General features: G+C 40.2%; 1 protein-coding gene across 1 annotated transcript in view; it reads left to right on the top strand.

Moving 5' to 3' along the window:
* Positions 1-18,684, top strand: part of LOC141416784 (uncharacterized) — a 28,036-nt gene extending 9,352 nt beyond the window's left edge. The window contains exons 2-8 of the mRNA XM_074054192.1: positions 5,956-6,126; positions 11,381-11,499; positions 12,538-12,668; positions 13,366-13,492; positions 13,950-14,045; positions 15,745-15,827; positions 16,624-18,684. Coding sequence (XP_073910293.1) covers positions 11,469-11,499; positions 12,538-12,668; positions 13,366-13,492; positions 13,950-14,045; positions 15,745-15,827; positions 16,624-17,940 — 1,785 coding nt within the window. The 5' untranslated portion in view covers positions 5,956-6,126; positions 11,381-11,468 and the 3' untranslated portion in view covers positions 17,941-18,684. The remainder of the gene's footprint in view (positions 1-5,955; positions 6,127-11,380; positions 11,500-12,537; positions 12,669-13,365; positions 13,493-13,949; positions 14,046-15,744; positions 15,828-16,623) is intronic.
* The last annotated feature ends 1,244 nt before the right edge of the window (positions 18,685-19,928 follow it).

The following is a 19,928-nucleotide window of genomic DNA, read 5'->3' as shown; positions in this document are numbered from 1 at the left end:
TTTTCTTTATATAATCTACAGTTATTCTCTCATGTTTCTTGTTTTCCTTCCTGCATTTATTTCAGCAATTGTATTTGTCCTTTAAAAAAAAAATCACAACTTCTAACCAGGAGAGTGGTACATGCTTGTAATCCTGGCATTTGGAAGGCTTAGGTAGGTTGAGCCTCACTTAGACTACGTGGTGAGACCCTGCCTCAAAAGTGAAACAAAACTTGATATCACAGATTTTTAATTTCTGAACATTAACTTGTGTCAGCACATAAACAACTTAAAAGGTATTAAGTATCTGTGTTTCATGTTGCACTGAAAATAGTTTTTATGGAATGACATAGGCAGGGTACCAAGGTTTTTTTGTTGGAAACAGATATCTTACCATGCCCTTCTAGCCCCCGGGGCATTTCATCTATTTGATTGAAATCTTCAGATCATGGAGGGCATATAATTATATCAATTTACTAATGCCACTTATTTTTGGACCGAGGAAATGATCTATAATATTCTCATGCTTTGTGTAAATTTGCATGGGTAGTAACACTGGTAAAAATAGTTTTGTCAGTGAAAGAAAAGAAGTATTCTATCTGTATTATATGCATCTACATTGTGAATGGCCTGCCATAATGTGAAGTTGAATATGGAAATAAAATTACATATTGGAAGAATTTTCTGCACAAAAGAACTCACAGTGAAACAACCTGAAAGGTCAGAATTAGTTTTGGACCACAGACTTGATGGAAGGTGCAGATGTTGTGCTTTGGTGAGGATCAGGGCTGGGGCTAGGATGATGTATATGAGGTTTCCAGGTGCAGCAAATTCAAGGAGACACTGACTTTCATGACAGTTTATTTGCATGATGCCTCTGAAAATGCTGTCTTGAATTTTATACTGTAGCAGTCTTACTTTCCACACCCTAGTTCTGGTCCTGCTGAAGAGTAAAATGGATTCTAGTAAGAATAGAGTAAGATTTGTGGAAGTAAGGCAGTGCTACAACAGATACCACTATGTTGGAAAGAAATGAAAAGAGAAATTAAACGCTTCAGTAAGTCTGACAAGTTAACTCTGTTGTTGTCCGTGGTGTTTGTCTGGTGATCATTGTTTTGTTTCTGTGTATCTTGCAGAAACTTTTTCTGAGTTGATAGATCCTACAGCTATTACTACAGCTATGTTCCACATTCTGCATCTGTATTTAGGGCCACCAATTCTTTGTCACCCTCGTGTAGCACTGACAAACCTTGAATGTAGTCCAGTCACTCAGGTGAGAAATTTCTTAGAAACTCTTCTCTGGCCTCTAGTTTACATCACTACAGAGTGATGAAAAGGTTCTACAGGCCTGAATTTGATGTGGGTGCATTCTCTAAGCTTTAATCACATAGGCCCTTAGTCCCATGTGGGGAGTGATGGTAGCTGATAGGGCTCAGTGTCGTGGGCTAGATCATATGTCTGTGTCTTAGCACCTGGGTTACTCTTAATTTTAAATTACAGTACCTTCTGAGAAGGTACCTTTAAATTCCATAGGCCACTATGATCCAGCCAAGATGCCAGTACCTTGGAAGCTGTCTTTACAATGAAGGCAAATGTGGATCAGTTTTGATTCATTGTTTATTTTTTTTATTATATGAGGCACAGGGGGAACAGTGAACAAAACTTGAGAGAAGTCAAAATTTCTGCCCTGGAGCTTATTGTCAAGTTGGGCATACATGAAGAAAACTAAACAAGTGAAGTATGTAATATGTGGGAGAGGTGGTAATACTTACTGGCCCTTCTCTGTTTTGTCCACATTCCCTATGATCCTTGTAGCTAGCAGGGAGATAAGACTAGTGTTAACCAATGAGCTGTGAGCACTTCTGGGCGAAAGCATAGAAAGATTCCTTTCCTGTTTTTCTGTGAGATGAAAGGACCCAGCGTTTCAGTTGGTTCAGGTATAGGAAGATACTTTGAGCATCTGGAAATGCTCACCACCATCTCAGCTTGAGCTATTGACATGAGCAAGACACAAACTTTTACTTTAGTTTTGCTTTTTTCTGGTGTTGGAGATTGAACTGAGGCCCTCATGTCTGCTAGGAGAGTGTTCTGCCAAGAGTATTCAGAGCTCCACTTTATAATGTATTGAATCAGATTTGGGGTTGTCTGTTTGTGTTAAAATATAACCTGTCTGGTCTTAAGTAGTATGTTTAATGATCTTTGTGCTTTGGAAAAAAATAAAAGGCAAGGCTTTATATTTTAAAATTGAGTGACTGATAAATTCCATATTGAAAAACTTTAAAGTAGGTTGGTACCAGTGGCTCATGCCTGTAATTCTAGCTATTTGGGAGGCTAAGATCAGGAGGATTGAGGTTCAGGGTCAGCCCAGGCAAATAGTCTTTTAGACTCTGTCTCCAAAATAACCAGAGCAAAATGGACTGGAGGAATGAAGCCAAGGAGCTTTTGCTTTTCCAAGCACAAAGTCCTGAGTTCAAACTACTGTCCCAACAAGAAAGAGAGAAAGAAAGAAAGACTGAGAGTCAATGAAGATCTGAAGGAGGAGAGGAAAGCAGGCACACTGAGAATGTGGAGAAGAACATGGGAAGTAGCTAAAACATCAGGTACAAAGGCCCTGAAGTAGGAGCTTGTGTGGCATAGATGTGAGGCCCAGCAGGGAGGCCAATGTGACCTGAGTGAATAAGCAACAGGGAGAGGAAGTAATTGGTGAGGTGACAGGGACATGGGCTCTTTACCTGAGGAAGCCAGGGCACCAAAATAAGATTTTGAGCAAAGAAGTTATATAACCTACATTTTAGAGACAAAGTTATGGCTACTGTGAAACTAAAGAGAAACAAGCATAGAAGCTGGGAGATCAGTTAAGAAGCTGTTGGGTGCAATTAAAAGACAGGTGATGTCCTAGGGCAAGGCAGGTGGTGGAGAATAGTCATATTTTTGGCTAAGTTTTGAATATAAAACTGCCAGTATTTGCTGATGATTCAGATGGAGAGAGTAGGGAAGAAAGAAGAGTGTTAAGGATAGCTACAAGACTTTTGAGTTGGACCCTGGAAGGTGGAATTCCCCTTGAGGATGGGAGCCTGGCAGTAGCCAGTTTGAAGCATTGAGTGGGAGATCTTAGTGGACATTGCAGTGGAGATCCTAAGCAGGCCCTTGGCTGTTTTCATTCTCTGGATTGTGCTGGGGTGGGGCAGGTGCCAAAGACTGGAGGACTGCACTAACCACATGTATTCTTAGCTCTGTTAAGTAATTTGTGATATCATCAGTAGTCTTGGATATATGTATGTATTTCTGAGATGGTTTCACTATGTAGCCCAGGCTGCCCTGGAACTTAAGATCCTCTGGAGTGCTGGAATTAGGTTGTCCCACTTCACCCAACTAGTAGTGATTTATTTTAATGAATTTTAGCTTGAATGCTTAGCAAGCATGTAGAGTCCTTTCAGATGAGAAATCCGAGTTTAAGTGGACTCACTCCCTCAAGGGTCCCTAGAGAGCAGAACTCTGGGCTTGTAGCAAAGTGAGGTCACTTGGGTCTCAGGGATAGGTAGGTAGCAGTCTTCATGGAAATAATCAGAACTGGATGTCAGTCTTCAGGATGTGGACATGTGTGGGATGAGGGAGAAAGTTTCAGGAGAACCCTGACCCTTAAGGGAAAAGTCAAAAGAACTTTGGGGGTTTTCTTTGGTGGGGGTTGTGGGGCACTCAAGTCCCCCGCACGTTAGGCATGTACTCTTTATCCACAGCATAGCCCAGGAGTCTTTTAAAAAGAAAATCCATAGATGAGGTATGACAACCTGGGATGGGGCCCACAAGCAGCCCAGAGCAGAGGTGTTTTGAAGAAGGAGGGAGGTTTTAATAGTGAGCAGGGTCCAGTTTGTTGGGTCAGGCAATAAAAGACTCAAAATTTGGGTTCAGGGAGTTTACTCATAGAGGACTAAAAGTGGTGACATAGGACACATGGAAAGGTGACCCATGTGGATCTGGACAGCCTCCAGCCCTCCTCTGTGACCTTTACCCTCTTCCTTCCCCTCTGACTTAATTTCTCTAGGATAGTTAATCTTAGCAGATTGTGAGGATTAGATGGATGTGCTTGAGAACTCAGGAGAAAGCCTACACAGTAAGCACTGCTTATGCTATTATTTGTATCATTGGAATTGATGTTGCTAAGAAAAGATGGGAGGGTGTGACCTTCAGAAAGTTAATTCCACATTGATGAGTGAGTAGAAGCTCATGGTATAGATTTTGTTCCTTGGTCACTGAGCCTCTCTCAACCACTTCATAGTGATATGATATGAGAGCCCCAAAGGCAGTGTAAGAAAGGGCATTAGGGAAAAGAATCTCTTCTACTTGCAAAGGTTAACCTGAGATGGCCTGCAGTACCACTTACATACAAAAGGTAGCAGCATGGGATCTCAGTTGGAGGCATTGGTATTCATGGTGTCCAGAAGTCAGTGAGTGGTAGTTAACATTTGTAAATTATCTCATACTGCGTAAGGGAAAACAGGGCTCATATTTGTTGGAAATAGGTGTCAACAGCTGGATGGTGACAATATTGTGATCTAATTCTATTTCAGCTTCACTGTGTCAGGCAATAATGGAAAAAATAATCCCCGACTCCTACCACCTCAGTGGAAGAATGAACTCAGTTTTTGTAGTTAAGGAAGTTGGAAACCATTTCCTTTGCTGTCATTTTTCTGTGTTGCTTTCTAGCAAGCACTTAACATGGGGCCTGTTTCCACGTCTCTGATGGTGCTAATAATGCCAATTTGATTGGCTTGCTGTGGAATTCACAGAACCCCAACAGCAGACAACATGTCACACATAGCCTGGGATCTGGTTTCCACCCAGAGGCAGTGCTGTTTCTACCCTGTACAACTGACCCAGAGGTATTCACTGGCCACTGTCACCATTACCTCACCCAGAGTTTCATTAATTGTCTTCCAGAGAGATTTTAAGTTTTCTAATTTACTTGCAGGTTTGTTTTGTGTTTTTAAAGTTATGTTGTTATTTTCCTATTTCTAGGAAATAGGTAGGGCTACTGTTTGGTAACTAACAGTTAACTTAAGTCCATGAAATTTGAGCAACTTGCCTGTCCTTTTTTCCTCTCCCTTCTGTGTTGAGGAGCAAAACCAGAACTTCACTTGTGCTAGGCAAACACTTTGTCACTGAGCTACATCATCAGCTTGTCCCCCTTATTTTCAAATTAACAAAGTATAAAATTGAATTCTGTCTCTAAACATGTATTTTGTATCCTTCATCTAGTTTTTAGTTTGTTTTTTAAAAAATTCATCTTGGCAAACAAGCAAGCCTTCTCCCCCACCCCCCATGCATGGAATTATATACATAGCTAAAGGAACTGTAAATAAAGCAGTTTGGGGGATAATCTTGCAGCACTAATAAAAGGCTTAAACATATTCATAAATATTGACCAAGCATTTCACTATCTAGAAACACATACAATATCTAGAAACAAAGTCTACAGTGTGTGTGGGGTGGGCTACAAAAATGTAGGTGAAAATATTTTTTGCAAGTGGTATAGTTTTTCTTGTTAGGACAGATAAATACTAAATATTTTTAACATAGGGTAGCTCAGTAAATCTGCTTATTTAGTGAAATAGCATGTAGACAAAAATGAAACATTAGTAGTGTATTATTTTACAAATACTATAGCTGATTCTAAGTTCTACCTATAGTAAAATATCTAAGAATATTGAACATTTTTTTCATTCCTTTTTTGGGTGGGAGAGCAATAACTGTGAACTCAGTCTTTCACTTGTGAGGCAGGCTTCCTACCACCTTAGCCATTTCACACTTGACCAGTCCTGTTTTGTACTGGGTATTTTTTAGATAGGGTCTCATGAACTATTCGCCCAGGGCCATCTTTGAATTGCAATCCTGCTGATCTCTGTCTCCTGAGTAGCTAGGATTATAGGCATGAGCCTTTGGCTCAGCTAATTTCACATTTTGTTCTCATTGTATTAGATGGAGAAAGGAAGGCGTCACCAGTTAGAGAACTGCACTGTTCTGTTGTCATTCAGACAGAATTGGGATCCAGTTTCTCGTTGTCTTTATTGAGGATTTGAGTCAAGAGTCCTAAGAGGTTGAACACTGCTGCTGGAGGCTGGCGATTCCTGGGAGAATGGCAAGGAACAGGTATGGAATTGCCTGTGAGGGGTTCATGTTCCAGGTACCTGAGGATCCTTCACAGAGATCACAGGTGGAGGGGCCCACAGTAGCTCCTCAAAGTAAGCAGGAGTGCCACGGTCCTGGTATGTAGAATATGAGAGTTCAGAGCATCTTCACAGAGAGGAGCTGAGAAGTTATTGTCCTCTCATCTGTATCTCAGGATCCTGTCCTCAGAATATTGCCTCTCCATAAGGACAAGGCAAAGTTTTGTAACACTTGGCCCCTGGTTGGCCTCAGGAGTAGTACAATACACATCCTGCAAACTTACTAGCATGTGGAAACATTTTTTCCAACTTTCCTTTATATGCCAGTCAAATTGAGACATAGGGAAACTGCTTTTGATACTATGCGATTTTTCTCTCTGCCTTGCACTGCAAATTCAAGAAATTCCCATTCTTGCAGAAAACTTCAGATTTCATGGTCATTCCATGGTTTAACTGGCCTGAAGACTTTCCTGGTTCTTGGTTTTCTGGGTGTTTCTGGAATTTTCATTCTGAAGTGCCATTTCCTGTGTTTTTATTCCTGAGTTGCCTCCTGGGATTCTTCTCACTGCAGCCAAAGGGTCTATTCCAAGTTTCCAGGAAAGTCGGGGTGCCTGCATCTAACAGTTTCTTAATATCAAACATTTTTGATGAAGAAAAGTGATGTTGAGATGGCAGGTGCTTGATAGAAGAAATGAAAGCAATGTGGTGTGGACTCCGGGCCAGACACCATTTTATCTCATGTATATGAATAGTATGGTATGGGTAGGGGTTTGAGGGAATGTGGAACTGGCCTAGGAAAATGATTGCCATGGGTGTCAGTAGCACAGGTAGGTTTGATTGGGTCACAGTGTGATAGGTTGTATATGTGGAATGTCCATCTCAAGAGGATTCTGCTTGTGGCTAGTACATAGCCAGAGAGTGCTTCTCTTGCTTAGCAGGGAAGGGAGGAGTGATACTTCTGGGAGATCAGAGGAGGACTTAGGTGTTTAGGTAATGTCACTTTGCAGCATGGCAAGACCTCCAAGGGGCAGAAGTGAGTTCTTTATTGGTAGGTAACAACTGTCCAGTGAGGTCTCATGGGTTATGCAAAGCAGGTGAGCTCTAAGTGACTAAAATTTGCTTGTCTGGGCTACTTTTTAAAATAATTCAATGTGTAAACTTTTGAGTTTACCATCAGTGGGCTTTTGAGCTAAGGGACTGCCTACACTGAAGATGTAAGTGGCCCAGGGCCATGTATACGCAGGGTGTCCTTTAGCTCATGTTTAAACAATCTGATATGGAGGGATCATTTCAAATTGGGGAAAATATGGGCTCTTCAATAAAAGATCTTGAGAGAATTGTGTGCTTTTTGGGTATAATTATCCAAATGGATAAAAAGCTAAATGTAAGATGGTAAAATACTGGGGGGTGAGGTGGGGAATGCCTCAAGTAAAGAAAAGCCTCTTTTTTGAGAGACATTTAAAGAAGTCTATAAATGAAATTTAAAATACAGTTGAGGTGGGAATACAGTTCAGTGGTCAGTGTTAAAGCACTTGCCTACCATACACTAGGCCCTGGGTTCAATTCCAACACAGGACCCCACAAAAAAAAAAAAATAAAAGTAGAAAATAGTAAAAGTGTTGAAGTATTTGTCTACACCAAAAATAATTTTTTTGTACTGTAAATGAACAGCTTTGAGAAAATTCTGTAGAGACATAGGAATGTATCCTTACTATAGAAAACGAAATTTCAGTAAGAAAAATGGTAAGTAACTCAGTAAATTGATTAGGAGGAACCAGCATTTCCCAGATAAGTAGAGTCAAAATGCCAATTAATAAACAAAATAAAATCTGGGTACATGGCTCAAGTGGTAGAACACCTACCTGCCTAGCAATCAAGAGGCCCTGAGTTCAAACTCCAGTAATACTGGGGTGGGGGTGAGGGAACCAAAGTGCTTAACCTCAGTGGCTTTAGTTTTATATATTATGTTTATATATATGCATATTGAGTTTTTTAAAACTCTGATAGTAGATGTGAATTTTACCTAATATTTTATAAACTCAAAACAAATATTAGATTTTTAAGTCACAAATGAGAAAGTTTTAAAAAGCAAGGAAATTGAAAGTTTAAACCATCATTATGTTTGGGATTATTAAACATGGCATGAACTAGGGTAGATGCACAATTGAACAGCAATTTGAAAATCAGAGAGGTATACATCCTATATATTTGTTATCTTAGAATTCACTTTTAGTATTGTTTTCTTTTCCTAAGAACGTGAAGTATTTTTCTATTTGGCATTCAGTAAGCTATTTTCATATTGTAAGCCTTTCATATATATGTGTGTGTGTGTGTGTGTGTGTGTGTATATATATATATATATATATATATATATATATATATATATATATATACTTTTTTTTTTTTCTTTTGTGGTGCTGGGGATTGAACTTCATATTAGACAAATGCTAGACCATTTGGCTCGATCCCCAGTCCATGTTGCTGTAAAGGTGCAGAAATAGATGAAGTTACTAGAAATGCTCAAGGTTTGGGAGGTTGCTGTGTATTCAGTTTTCATAAATACATATAAAATTAGTATAAAGGGTGTCCTTACAGATCAGTGATGATACTGTCTCATTAAAAAAAAAGATCAATTTTGTGCCTCTGTGGTATCAAATAAGTTAGGAGAGAATTAATAAAATGGAAGCCTGAAATTAAGAAAAAAAATTACAACAAAAGGAAAAACAGTTGAAATAATAAAAAAAAAACTTCCAAAGAATAAACTCAAGACTAATTTTTTTAAATTTTAATTTAAATTTTATTTTTTAATTGATAGATGAAAACATAAAATTGTATGTCAGTGGGGTAATGTCTGATACATGTATACATTGTTCAGTGCTTACATCAGATTAAATGTGTACTTATGCAAACATGTATAATTTCTTACGGTGAAAGTTTCCACCACACTTGCTTCCTTTTCAGCCTTTTGAAATGTACTGTGCATTGTTGTTATGAACAGTTATCTGTAGGTACTTTCCGTGCAATATTTTTTTTTGGCACTTTTATAAAAATTGTGACAAAATAAAAAATTTACCATTAAGTGTAGAGCTCATTGGAATTTTGTTCATTCACATTGTGTTACCACACCTGTTTCCATGTGTAGTGATAATCACCTAAGTCACACATTGTGCTTTGGCCATTACTGTATAGCTCCTGAACTTTCATGTAATTATAAACTGGAACAGGAACCCGTTAAAGAATTAGTTTCCTATTTCTTCTTTCCACAGCCCCTGGTAAAGACCATTATACTTTCTGTCTTTATGAATTCGACTACTCTAGGACTCATGTGAGTGAAGACATAAAACATCTGCTCTGTGTGTCTTGTTTCTTTACTTAGCATAATGTCTTAATGTGTTCAGAGTTCATCTGTGTTGTAGCATGTATCTGAATTTCATTCCTTTTAGCACTGATTAATAGTCCCATTAGTTACGTACACACATCACATTTTATCCATCTGTTGCGCTCCCTTTCTCTTTCCCCTTATCTCTCCTCCTCTCCTTTTCTGCCTCATCCTCCAGGCTAGAGGCACACACCACTGCAACCACCTGTGATTTTTTTTTTTTTTTTGGTGTGTTGTCTTTTCATATAAGTCAAGGTTGTTGAAGATTTTGGTGTCTGATTCATCTTAAAAAGGTTTTTAAACTCAAATTGAGTAGAGGTCAGAGTTCCTTTTTATTGCAGTGTTTCAGCACCTTTTGTTAGAAAAATGCTTTTCCCTGCTGAATTCTTTTATACCCTTATTAAAAATCATTTGTCTGCACATGGAGGTCTCTTTCTAGCCCTACTCTGTTCATTGATCTGTTTGGTTATATTTAACTCCAGTAGCTTTTCTAATTCATAATACGAAGTTTCCAAGTTTGCTTTGTTCTAATTCTTCTAGATTTGTATGTGTATATTTTTTTGGAGACAGAGTCTTGCTGTGTAGCTCATATTGGCATTCAGACTTGCAGTCTTCCTGCCTTGGCCTCCCAAGTGCTAGGAGTACAGGCAGTTGCCACCATGCCCAGCTTTCGCATTGATTCATGCATTCATTCAGATGTGCGGGAGGTAGGAAGGGATGCCAGAGATGGAACCTAGGGTTTTGTGCATGCTAGGCAGGTGCTCTATCACTGGTTCACACATGCAGCCCCAAGAAAAGGTTTTAATTCAGAGAAAAGCTGGTGAGATTTTACTTGATCTCCTTGGGAGACTGTTAGCTGGGATTACCTAGTCAACTTTTCTTCAGTGCAGATGCCCATTTGGGGTTAGTTTCTGTACCACTTGTGTGACTTAATTGGTTCTGTGCAGACTAGTCTTTCCAGTTGCCTTCAGGGAAAAGGCAGATGGTTGGAATCAAGCAGGGCTGGTCTGTTGCTACATAGGAGTTCTATTAAGCATGAAGATAAAGGAATTTGGATAGGTAAACTGTTGAAGTGGTGGATTATGACAAATCTCAGCTTGATAGATGGCACAATGGGAAGAGGAGGTAGCTTTTAGGCAACATGATGGCAGAGCAGAGGTGGCCTAGAGTCCTCTCCTAATTGGGAGAGATAGTGAGATAAGAAAGTTATGTGGGAAGTTTTGTTCGTAGAGTAGTTTCCTTCCTTCCGTCTCCTTTTCCCTCCCTTTCTTCCTCCCTTCCTTCCTCCCTTCTTCCTTTCTAGAGAACTAGGGATTGAACCCAGAGCCTGGTTTGTGCTAGGCAAATGATCTACAACTGAGCTACACCACCAACTCAAGAGAACAGATTTCAGGATCATTGGGAGGGGAGGCTGATTCCAGTGTTAATAGGGTTTAGGCACTGGCCTAAGGGTGTGTGTGGTGATGTGGAGTGTGGACATAAAACGTATGGGAGATTAGGACTTGTCCAAGATGGATGTCCTCATGGATAAGAGCCATCCTCAATGATGGTAGGTGCCTTAAACATGAAAGGAAGAACACAAGTCTGGTGTCAAGAGTATTTGATAAGTGAGAGAGTTGAACAGAGTTGTGCGTGGTGACATCACTTAAGTAGAGTGAATTTGGATCATACATGAGGAAGATCAGGGACTTACCACATTGCTTGGAGGTTTCACCTAAGTGAGATAAAGGCCTAGGAGCAGAAAACCTGTTGCTCAAAAGAAGAAATGCCAAGAAACAAAACTCAGACAATTGCCTCAGTGAGCAGGAAAGATGACAGACAGCTTTTAACTTCCCCTCTGTCCTTTCATTTACCACAGATGCCCTGCTTGGAGTGTCCCATGAGAATAAGAGAGTAGCTTCCTAGTTCTCCCAGTGCTTTGCTGTTAAGGCAAATTGACTGTCAAGATGGCAGCCCTTGGTCTGACTTCCACATTTGGTAAGTTATAGGGGTTTTTTGTTGCTGTTTTTTGCAGCACTAAAGTTTGAACTCAGCCTCATGCTTGTTAGGCAGGTGCTGTACCACTTGAGTCATTCTGCCAGCCCTTTTTATGTTGGGTATTTTCAAGGTAGGGTCTCATGAACTATTTGCCTGGGTTGGCCTTCATCCATGATTCTCCTGATTTCTGCTTCCCCCTTAGCTAGGATTTTAGGTGTGGGCCACTGGTGTCCCACTAGTTCTTGGGTTCTTGCCTTTAGAAATTGAGCTTATATGGGCCCTGCCACTTGAATAAGTTAAATGGAATGTGTAGACAGAGCAAGGGCTGCAAGGGATGGCAGTTGAGCTAAAAAGTGGTGGCGGCAGGGTATTTGTGGTCCTGGAACAAGTAAGAGCATGTGTGTAGCTGATATTTGAAGAAGGTGCAAATGATAAGTGATCTTGTATTACATATTTATTGTCTCATGGAATTTGAGCAAGGCAATAATTTCACCTCTCAGAACTTCAGTTTTTTAACTCATAAATTGGAGATATACCAGTTGAGAATCTGTAATCAAAAAATACAAAATGTGAAATTTTTGCAGTATGGACATGATGCCACAAGTGGGAAATTCCATACCTGATCTCTTGCAATGTGTTGCAGTCAAAACTCAGGTGACGTAAAATACTATATAAGATTGTTTTCTGTAATCTTTCTGTGAGGCAAAAATGTAATTTGTGTTTAGATTTGGATCTCATCCCCAAGGTACCTCATTTTATGTAAAAATATTCCAAAACACAAGAAATGTGACATATGAAACACTTCTAGTTCCATATATTTCGAGTGCAGGATTTTTAACCTGTGTATTGCTTCTCATAGGTTTGTGGGCCTAGCATCTTCTTTTCTGTCTTTGAGAAAGGAGCAGGGCTGTTCTCATTTGTTAATAAACATAGTGTGCATATGTGTGTGTGAGTGTGTATGTGTGTGTGTGCGCACTTGGGGATGTGGATACTTACAGGCTGGTAGTTGATTGACATGGATCTCATTTTCTTCTCTAGCTTTGTCTACTCAGGATCCTGCCTGTCTCCACGAGTCAGAATTTCCTCTTCCTTCCAAACACCATTCCTGTCCCCAGAATTTGGAACTGTTTGCTTGCCATAGTTTGGAGCCAACCAGTGTTCCTTCTCAGGTACCCAAGATCTTAGGGCTCCAGGACAGGATGTGTACTTCCTAGAATGCCCCTACCATCAAGCTTTGGATTTCTTTCAGATCCTCATCCAAATCTGATCAGGGCCCAAGAGAAATCTAGGGAAGATTGGATGGCTGTCCTGGTGTCAGGGAGTTAGAGGAAGGGATTTATGTACATAGCAAGTGTTTCTCTCATGCTTGAGGCCTACTCATGCTCAATCCAAGAGACAGAAGGGAAAGAAAGCTAAATGCTCTAATGAAACCTACTAAAAACTGTTTGAAAAGTGTGTATGTGGAGGGGTGCTAAGGTAATATAATGGAGACGGGTGAACTTATTTAAGTACACTGTATGCATCTATGAAATATTGATAATGAAATTCCCTTGTACTATTAATGAATCCTAAAATTAAAATATTTTATGGAAAAAAAAAGAGCTAAATGCTCTCAGGTCAAGCTTAGCTGTGGAGAGTGATTTGGTCCCTTGCCAGATTTGAATTTGAAGCCATGAGACAGGACAAGATTGCCTCCCAGGGAAGAGATGTCTTGGAATTGGCTTCTGAAATACATGCAGAAATCGACAGCACACCATCTGTAAATCCTGTTTTGAGTCTCTTGTGCCCAGTTTTCAGCTGCCAACATCTTCCTCTGAACTTAAATAACTGGTTTCTCACTGACTTCAAATGTATGTGGTGTTCTAGGAGTCCTTGACTTTCCAAGACATTGCTGTGGACTTTACTGAGAAGGAGTGGCCCCTGCTGGATTCCTCTCAAAGAAAATTATACAAAGATGTGATGCTGGAGAACTATAGCAACCTGACTTCACTGGGTAAGGCTGGCCTTGTTTCCTTATTTATTCATTCAGGAATCAGATGTTTTAGTACAGGTGTTTGCTATGACCTAGGAACTAGTCAGTGGTATGGAGCACAATCATGAAAAAAGCAGAGCAGGTGCCCACTTTCACAGGGTCTTTTGGCCATCACATTGTTCTTGGGACTATCTGAAATGTGTGTGTTTGAACTTGAGCATAGGATTCTGAGATTTTTTTTTAGAAATCGTCATTCTTTTGTTGGGCAGAGGAGGACAAAACATACAGGTTTTTGTAGTTTTGTTTTTTATGGAAGACTTTTACTGTGTTCCTTAGAAATGTGACACTGTCATTTTGCTGCTCCTGTATCACACTTGTTCACCTTCAGAACCCTGAAGACCAAAATGTTGACCCCAGTCTAATGGAAGGGGTTTTGCTCTGCAGTCTTCCTTCAACATGTGTCTTTCCCTGTGAGTAGGGTATCAGGTTGGCAAACCCAGCCTCATTTCACATTTGGAGCAAGAAGAGGAACTGAGGACAGAGGAGAGAGGCATTCACCAAGGCACTGGTTCAGGTGAGTGAGTGGGAGGCAAATAAGTGTTTTGAGTGTCATCTCTAGTTAGTGATTGGAATGGGTACATATCCTATTTCTATTTAAAAAAAACCAAAAACCTAAAGCTCATTAATATATCAGAAAAAAGGTTTGTTTGGTTTATAAATCTGTAAACTCAGAAATAAGGGGCCATCATCCTGGTAAGGTCTTCCCCTAGCTGTACCATGACATAGCAGATGACATAATAGTGTGAGCAAATTTGAGAGGCAGTGATCTCTGGTGAGACAGGAGCAAGAGACCTAGGAAAAGCTAGTCTTAGTGTTTTTATAAAAGACCATTCTTTTTTTTGGTACATTTGTTGTACAGGGGGGGATTCATTGTGACAATTCTAAATAGGCTTACATTGTACATTGGTTAGATTGCTCTCACCATCTCTCGCTCTTGACCCCCTCCCACTCTGCTTAAAGCAATTGCTAAAGGTTTCATTGTTCTATTTCGTATATGAAGTCTATCATCCATACTCCCTCACCTTAATCTCCTTCAGTCACCCTTCCCCCTCCTACAAGTATTCCCCCCACACTGTACTTGTTTTACAATCCTGTCTTTCATAAAAGCACATTCTTAATGAAAACTAACTTATTCTATGAGACCAATGTTGGTCTCATCTGAAGGCAGCATCTCAAGGACCTAATTACCTCACAGCTCTTAAGGGTTGTACCACCTCAACATTACCACACTTAGAACCAAACATCTGATGCAAGCCTTGGGGGACATACAATCTCCAAACTCTAGTATGGCGATTTCATTAGGTAATTTCACCCAGGAAGTTTGAAAATGCTCTCTTTTATTGTCCTTTCATTCTCTCACTGATTCTTTGTTCTACTAGTTCCTTTACCTTTGAATGTGATGTTTACATATGGTGTTTTTTACTTACTCTTTGACACTTGACTTTCCTGATGATACTCTGTTGTTATCAACATCAATCTGAATCAACTGAGATTTTTGTCCTTTCACCATTGCTAAATACCTCACACAAGCACTTTTTGTTTACTAGTTAATATTAATTTGTATATAGTACTTTCATTATGGCATTTCCATACACATATATTTTGATCATTTTCACCCTATTCCTTTTTTACCCCCTTTCCCTTCTCTCCTTCCCCTTCTATCTGCCTAGTAGTTCCCTTTCTACTTTCATGTTCTGTTCCCCCCCCTAGATTCCATACATGAGAGAAAGCATGTGATACTTGTCTTTGCAGGATTGGCTTATTCATTCAACACAGTGATCTGAAGTTTCATACGTTTTTCTGCATACTACATAGTTACATTCAGTTGTATATATATGACACATTTTCTTTATCTGTTGTCTGTTGATGGCACATTGACTAATTCCATAATTTAGCTGTTGTGAATAGTGTTATGATAAATGTAGCTCTGCAGGTATCTCAATAGTAAGCTTTGCCTTTTATTTTTGGCAGTACTGGAGTTTGAACTCCAGGCCTCACATGAGTATGTACCCAGAAGTGGTTTAGCTGGATCATATGGTTGCTGTATTTTTAATTTTTGGAGGAACCTCCAAAACAATCATTTTGGTTATTTCCTTTTGCGTTGCCTTTTATTATGTATAGTTGGTATTTGCAAAGAAACCTGCCTGGTTTTGTTTCCAGAATCTTACCATTTTCTTTTTACATCAAGTTTATGTTTTTCTAATTTGTTTCAGATTGGGATAGTCCATCTAAAACCAAGTGGTCAATGCTTATGGATGATATTTTTGGAAAGAAAGCATCCAATGCTGTGACAGTGGTAAGATTTCCTTTAATAGATAAGCCTGGATCTTCCACATTAGAGGAGACTGGGGCAGCTAGAGTTGGAAAAACAGCTTACTTAGGAACCAGGCAACTGGCATCACCAAGAGGAATCTGTTCCAGAGATGAGGGTATAATTGTCCTTTGATGCTTGTGGGAAGCTGGTTCTTGGGCTCCCTATGGATACCAAAATCTTAGGGTGCTCAAGTTCCTTAAATACAGTGTTGTTTTGTATTATCTACATAAGACTTACACATATTTTCTGACATGCCTTAAAGTTTCTCCAGATTTCCTAAAATAACTTAATACAGTACAAGTGATTTATGAAATAAGCTGTCATACTGCATTTTCTAGGGAATAGTGACAAGGAAAAAATTGTGTAATGTTCAGTACAAATGCAGGTTTTTTCTTTGAATAATTTGGTTGGTTGAAAGGATGTGGAACCCACTGATACGGAGGACAGGCCTGGCACTTATGGTCATCCTGCAATAACCTTTTAAGTGCTAGGGTTACAAGGTGCTCAACCACATTTTCTCTTGGATAGAGCTCAAATGCGACAGGAACAATACATCTGTACTGCAGATTATAACATCTTGATACATAGTGATTTGCTTCTATTCATGTTAATGTATGCAGAAATAATTACTGAGAGAGAGTAGGTCTGTAGCTCCAGCTCAGTGGTAGAGTACTTGCTTAGCATGCATGAGGCCTTGGGTCAATCCCCTGCACCAAAAAAGAAAGAAAGAAGTGAATGTGGAAAATGCCAAGGTCACCTCTCCTCTCTTTACCAACAGGAAAGAACTCATCTTGGAGAGAAATCCACGGAATATGCCCACTTGTTTGAAGTCTTAAGCATGGGTGCTCATCTTACTCAGCCAATGGGAAAGCCCACTGGCAAGAGGCCCTATCATCCTCACAACTATGGGGTTGCTTTCAAGAATAGGACACACCTAACACAGCATATGAGCATGTATGATGGTAGAAAAATGCACGAATGTCACCAGTGCCAGAAAGCCTTCACAACAAGTGCTTCCCTTACCCGGCACCGTAGAATCCACACTGGAGAAAAGCCCTATGAGTGCAGTGACTGTGGGAAAGCCTTCAATGACTCCTCAGCCCTCAGGAGCCATGCGAGAACTCACCTTAAAGAAAAGCCCTTTGACTGCAGTCAGTGTGGAAATGCATTTCGGACACTCTCTGCCTTGAAGATACACATGAGAGTTCACACTGGTGAGAGACCATACAAGTGTGATGAGTGTGGCAAGGCCTATGGCAGGAGCTGCCACCTTATAGCTCACAAGCGGACACACACCGGAGAGAGACCCTATGAGTGCCAGGACTGTGGGAAAGCCTTCCAGCACCCCTCACATCTGAAGGAGCATGTCCGGAACCACACTGGGGAAAAACCCTATGAGTGCACACAGTGTGGCAAAGCCTTCAGGTGGAAGTCCAACTTCAATCTGCACAAGAAGAACCACATGGTGGAGAAAACCTATGAGTGCAAAGAATGCGGGAAATCCTTTGGTGATCTCTTGTCGCGGAGGAAACACATGAGGATTCACATTGTGAAGAAACCAGTTGAGTGTCGCCAGTGTGGGAAAACATTCCGAAATCAGTCCATCTTGAAGACGCACATGAACTCTCATACTGGAGAAAAACCATATGGATGTGATCTCTGTGGAAAAGCCTTCAGTGCAAGCTCCAACCTCACTGCACACAGGAAGATACACACTCAAGAGAGACGCTACGAATGTGCTGCCTGCGGGAAAGTCTTCAGTGATTACCTATCACGGAGGAGACACATGAGCATCCATCTTGTAAAAAAACGTGTGGAATGTCGACAGTGTGGAAAAGCCTTTCGGAACCAGTCCACCCTGAAGACTCACATGAGAAGTCACACGGGAGAGAAGCCATATGAGTGTGATCACTGTGGGAAAGCTTTCAGCATAGGGTCCAACCTTAATGTGCACAGGAGGATCCACACTGGAGAAAAGCCCTACGAGTGCCTTGCCTGTGGGAAAGCCTTCAGTGACCACTCATCGCTCAGGAGCCATGTGAAAACTCACCGGGGAGAGAAGCTCTTTGCACCCTCTGTGTGGAAAAGGCTCTAGTGAGTACAGAGGCCAAAAGGAAATCTGGTAGATGAGAAGAAGGTAGGAAGCATTTATCAGTTCTCCTCTTACTGTGCACAGAAGAATACATGGAGCTTAGGAACAATTCAATTTGTGCAAAAACTAAAAAACCTTGTTTCTTCTCTCTTAAAAGATTCCTGAGAATGTACACACTAGGGGGGGAATGTGTACCATGGTGTGGAGACATTGTGCATCAAGCTGTTAAGTGCACAGTAACTTAGGGAAAGAAATCTCATCTTGGAAACAACTTCAGCAATATATCCTATCTTGTGGGCACATTAGGGAGAATCTTTATCAATGCAGTGACAGGGAGTCTCCTGGTCTCTCACTTCATGAAAGAAACCACACTAAAGAGAAGAACCTTTAAAAGTAAGGAATGTGGCAAAGTCTATAAACATAGTGAGCCATCTGTCTGGTTTTTATGGCCTGCAAGCGAAGATGTTCCATTTTTAAAGAGGAAGCATATGTGCCAGAGACCTTACGTGGCCCTCAAAGCCTGAAATACTATTTTTGCCAGGAAGCGTTGCTGAATCTTGATCCACCGCAGTGATACTCAACTGGGGGCAGTTTTACTGTGTAGGGGACACCTGGCATTATCTGGAGATGTTTTGGCTTTTTGAATGGGAGGAGATACTATTGGCTGTAGCAAGAAGACATTAGGGATACAGCTAACTATCCTGTAATGCACAGGAGTCCCCCACATTAAAGAATTATGTGTCATTATTGCTGTGTTAAGAATAATCTGTTATGATTCAGCTATTGCCTATAGCAATTCCTCAGTTTTTGTGATTGTGTGTGCACTCTCACTAGGAGAAACTTCTTTTTAAAATGCCAAAAAACAGATCCAGCTGTTTGAGGAAGTTTGTGAGATCTTGCACTGCTGATGATCCCTCTTGGAAATGATTTCCATCATAGTCATCTTGCCATTGTCATAGGGAATCTCCATGGAGAGAAATCCTAATGATATTTTCCTGTGAATGTGGGATTGCATTTATCGGTCTTTCATTGTGAAATGCGCCTGGCTCATTCATTTCTCTTTACTTTTAAGTTTATGCTCCTGACCCTCAGGCCTCATCACACAAGGTTTGTATATAGTATTTTTGCTACAACTTCATTTGTGATATCTTAATTTTCTTTTGAATAACTTACTTGACCACAGGCATATTTAGAATTGTATTGTATCACAAACTGGATAAGGTGGGTATTTTTTAGACCTGTCTGTTACTGATACCTGATTCAAATGTACTGTGATCATAGCATGACATTTTCATCATGTGGATGTTTTGGTATGTTTGTGTTCTGTCCAGCCAAGAACAGCATAGACTTCTGGTTGTTTCTTCGGTGTTTGCTGTCAGCTTTTTCCATATGGAAAGAATCTAGGTTCTGTCAGATAAACAAGGTGTGCTGTTAAAAAAATATTTTACAGGTTTTCTTGCTACTACTACTGTTCATGTCCTATGTCCTGGCCATTGGCAAGTAAGCAGAGGCCACTGTGTGTGTTCCTGAGGAAAGCTCTTGTAAAGTGGTCCTTACCTGGGTTTTTCTCTTCACATTTTGTTTTTTCCTCTTCTCCCTACTTCTTCCTTGCAAGCACCTGGTGCTAAAAGATCCATTTTGTGACCATGAGGGTGAAAACACAGTCTAAGGAGCATACTGCAGAAAAGTCACAGTGATCCTGGCCTGTCCTGTGGCTTGAGTATTTGCACCAGTCCTGGATTTGTTACTTTCAGAATTCCTATTACATGGATTAAAAATAAAATTAGTTACTGGTATAAGCTTCTGTGAATATTTTGTTATTTTTCTGTTTGCTTTACTTACTGATCAGAAGAGGGTTCCTTACTCAGTGGATGATGTCTGAAACCTATACACCTGGTCGTTGGTGAGTTAATGATTGCTCCCAATACCTATTGATACAATGTGTGCACTTTAAAAAAAATAATTAATTTTTTATTTATTCATATGTGCAT

This window comes from Castor canadensis, chromosome 14, assembly GCF_047511655.1.
Source record: "Castor canadensis chromosome 14, mCasCan1.hap1v2, whole genome shotgun sequence".
NCBI lineage: Eukaryota > Metazoa > Chordata > Mammalia > Rodentia > Castoridae > Castor > Castor canadensis.
This window is presented reverse-complemented; position numbering and strand designations above follow the sequence as displayed.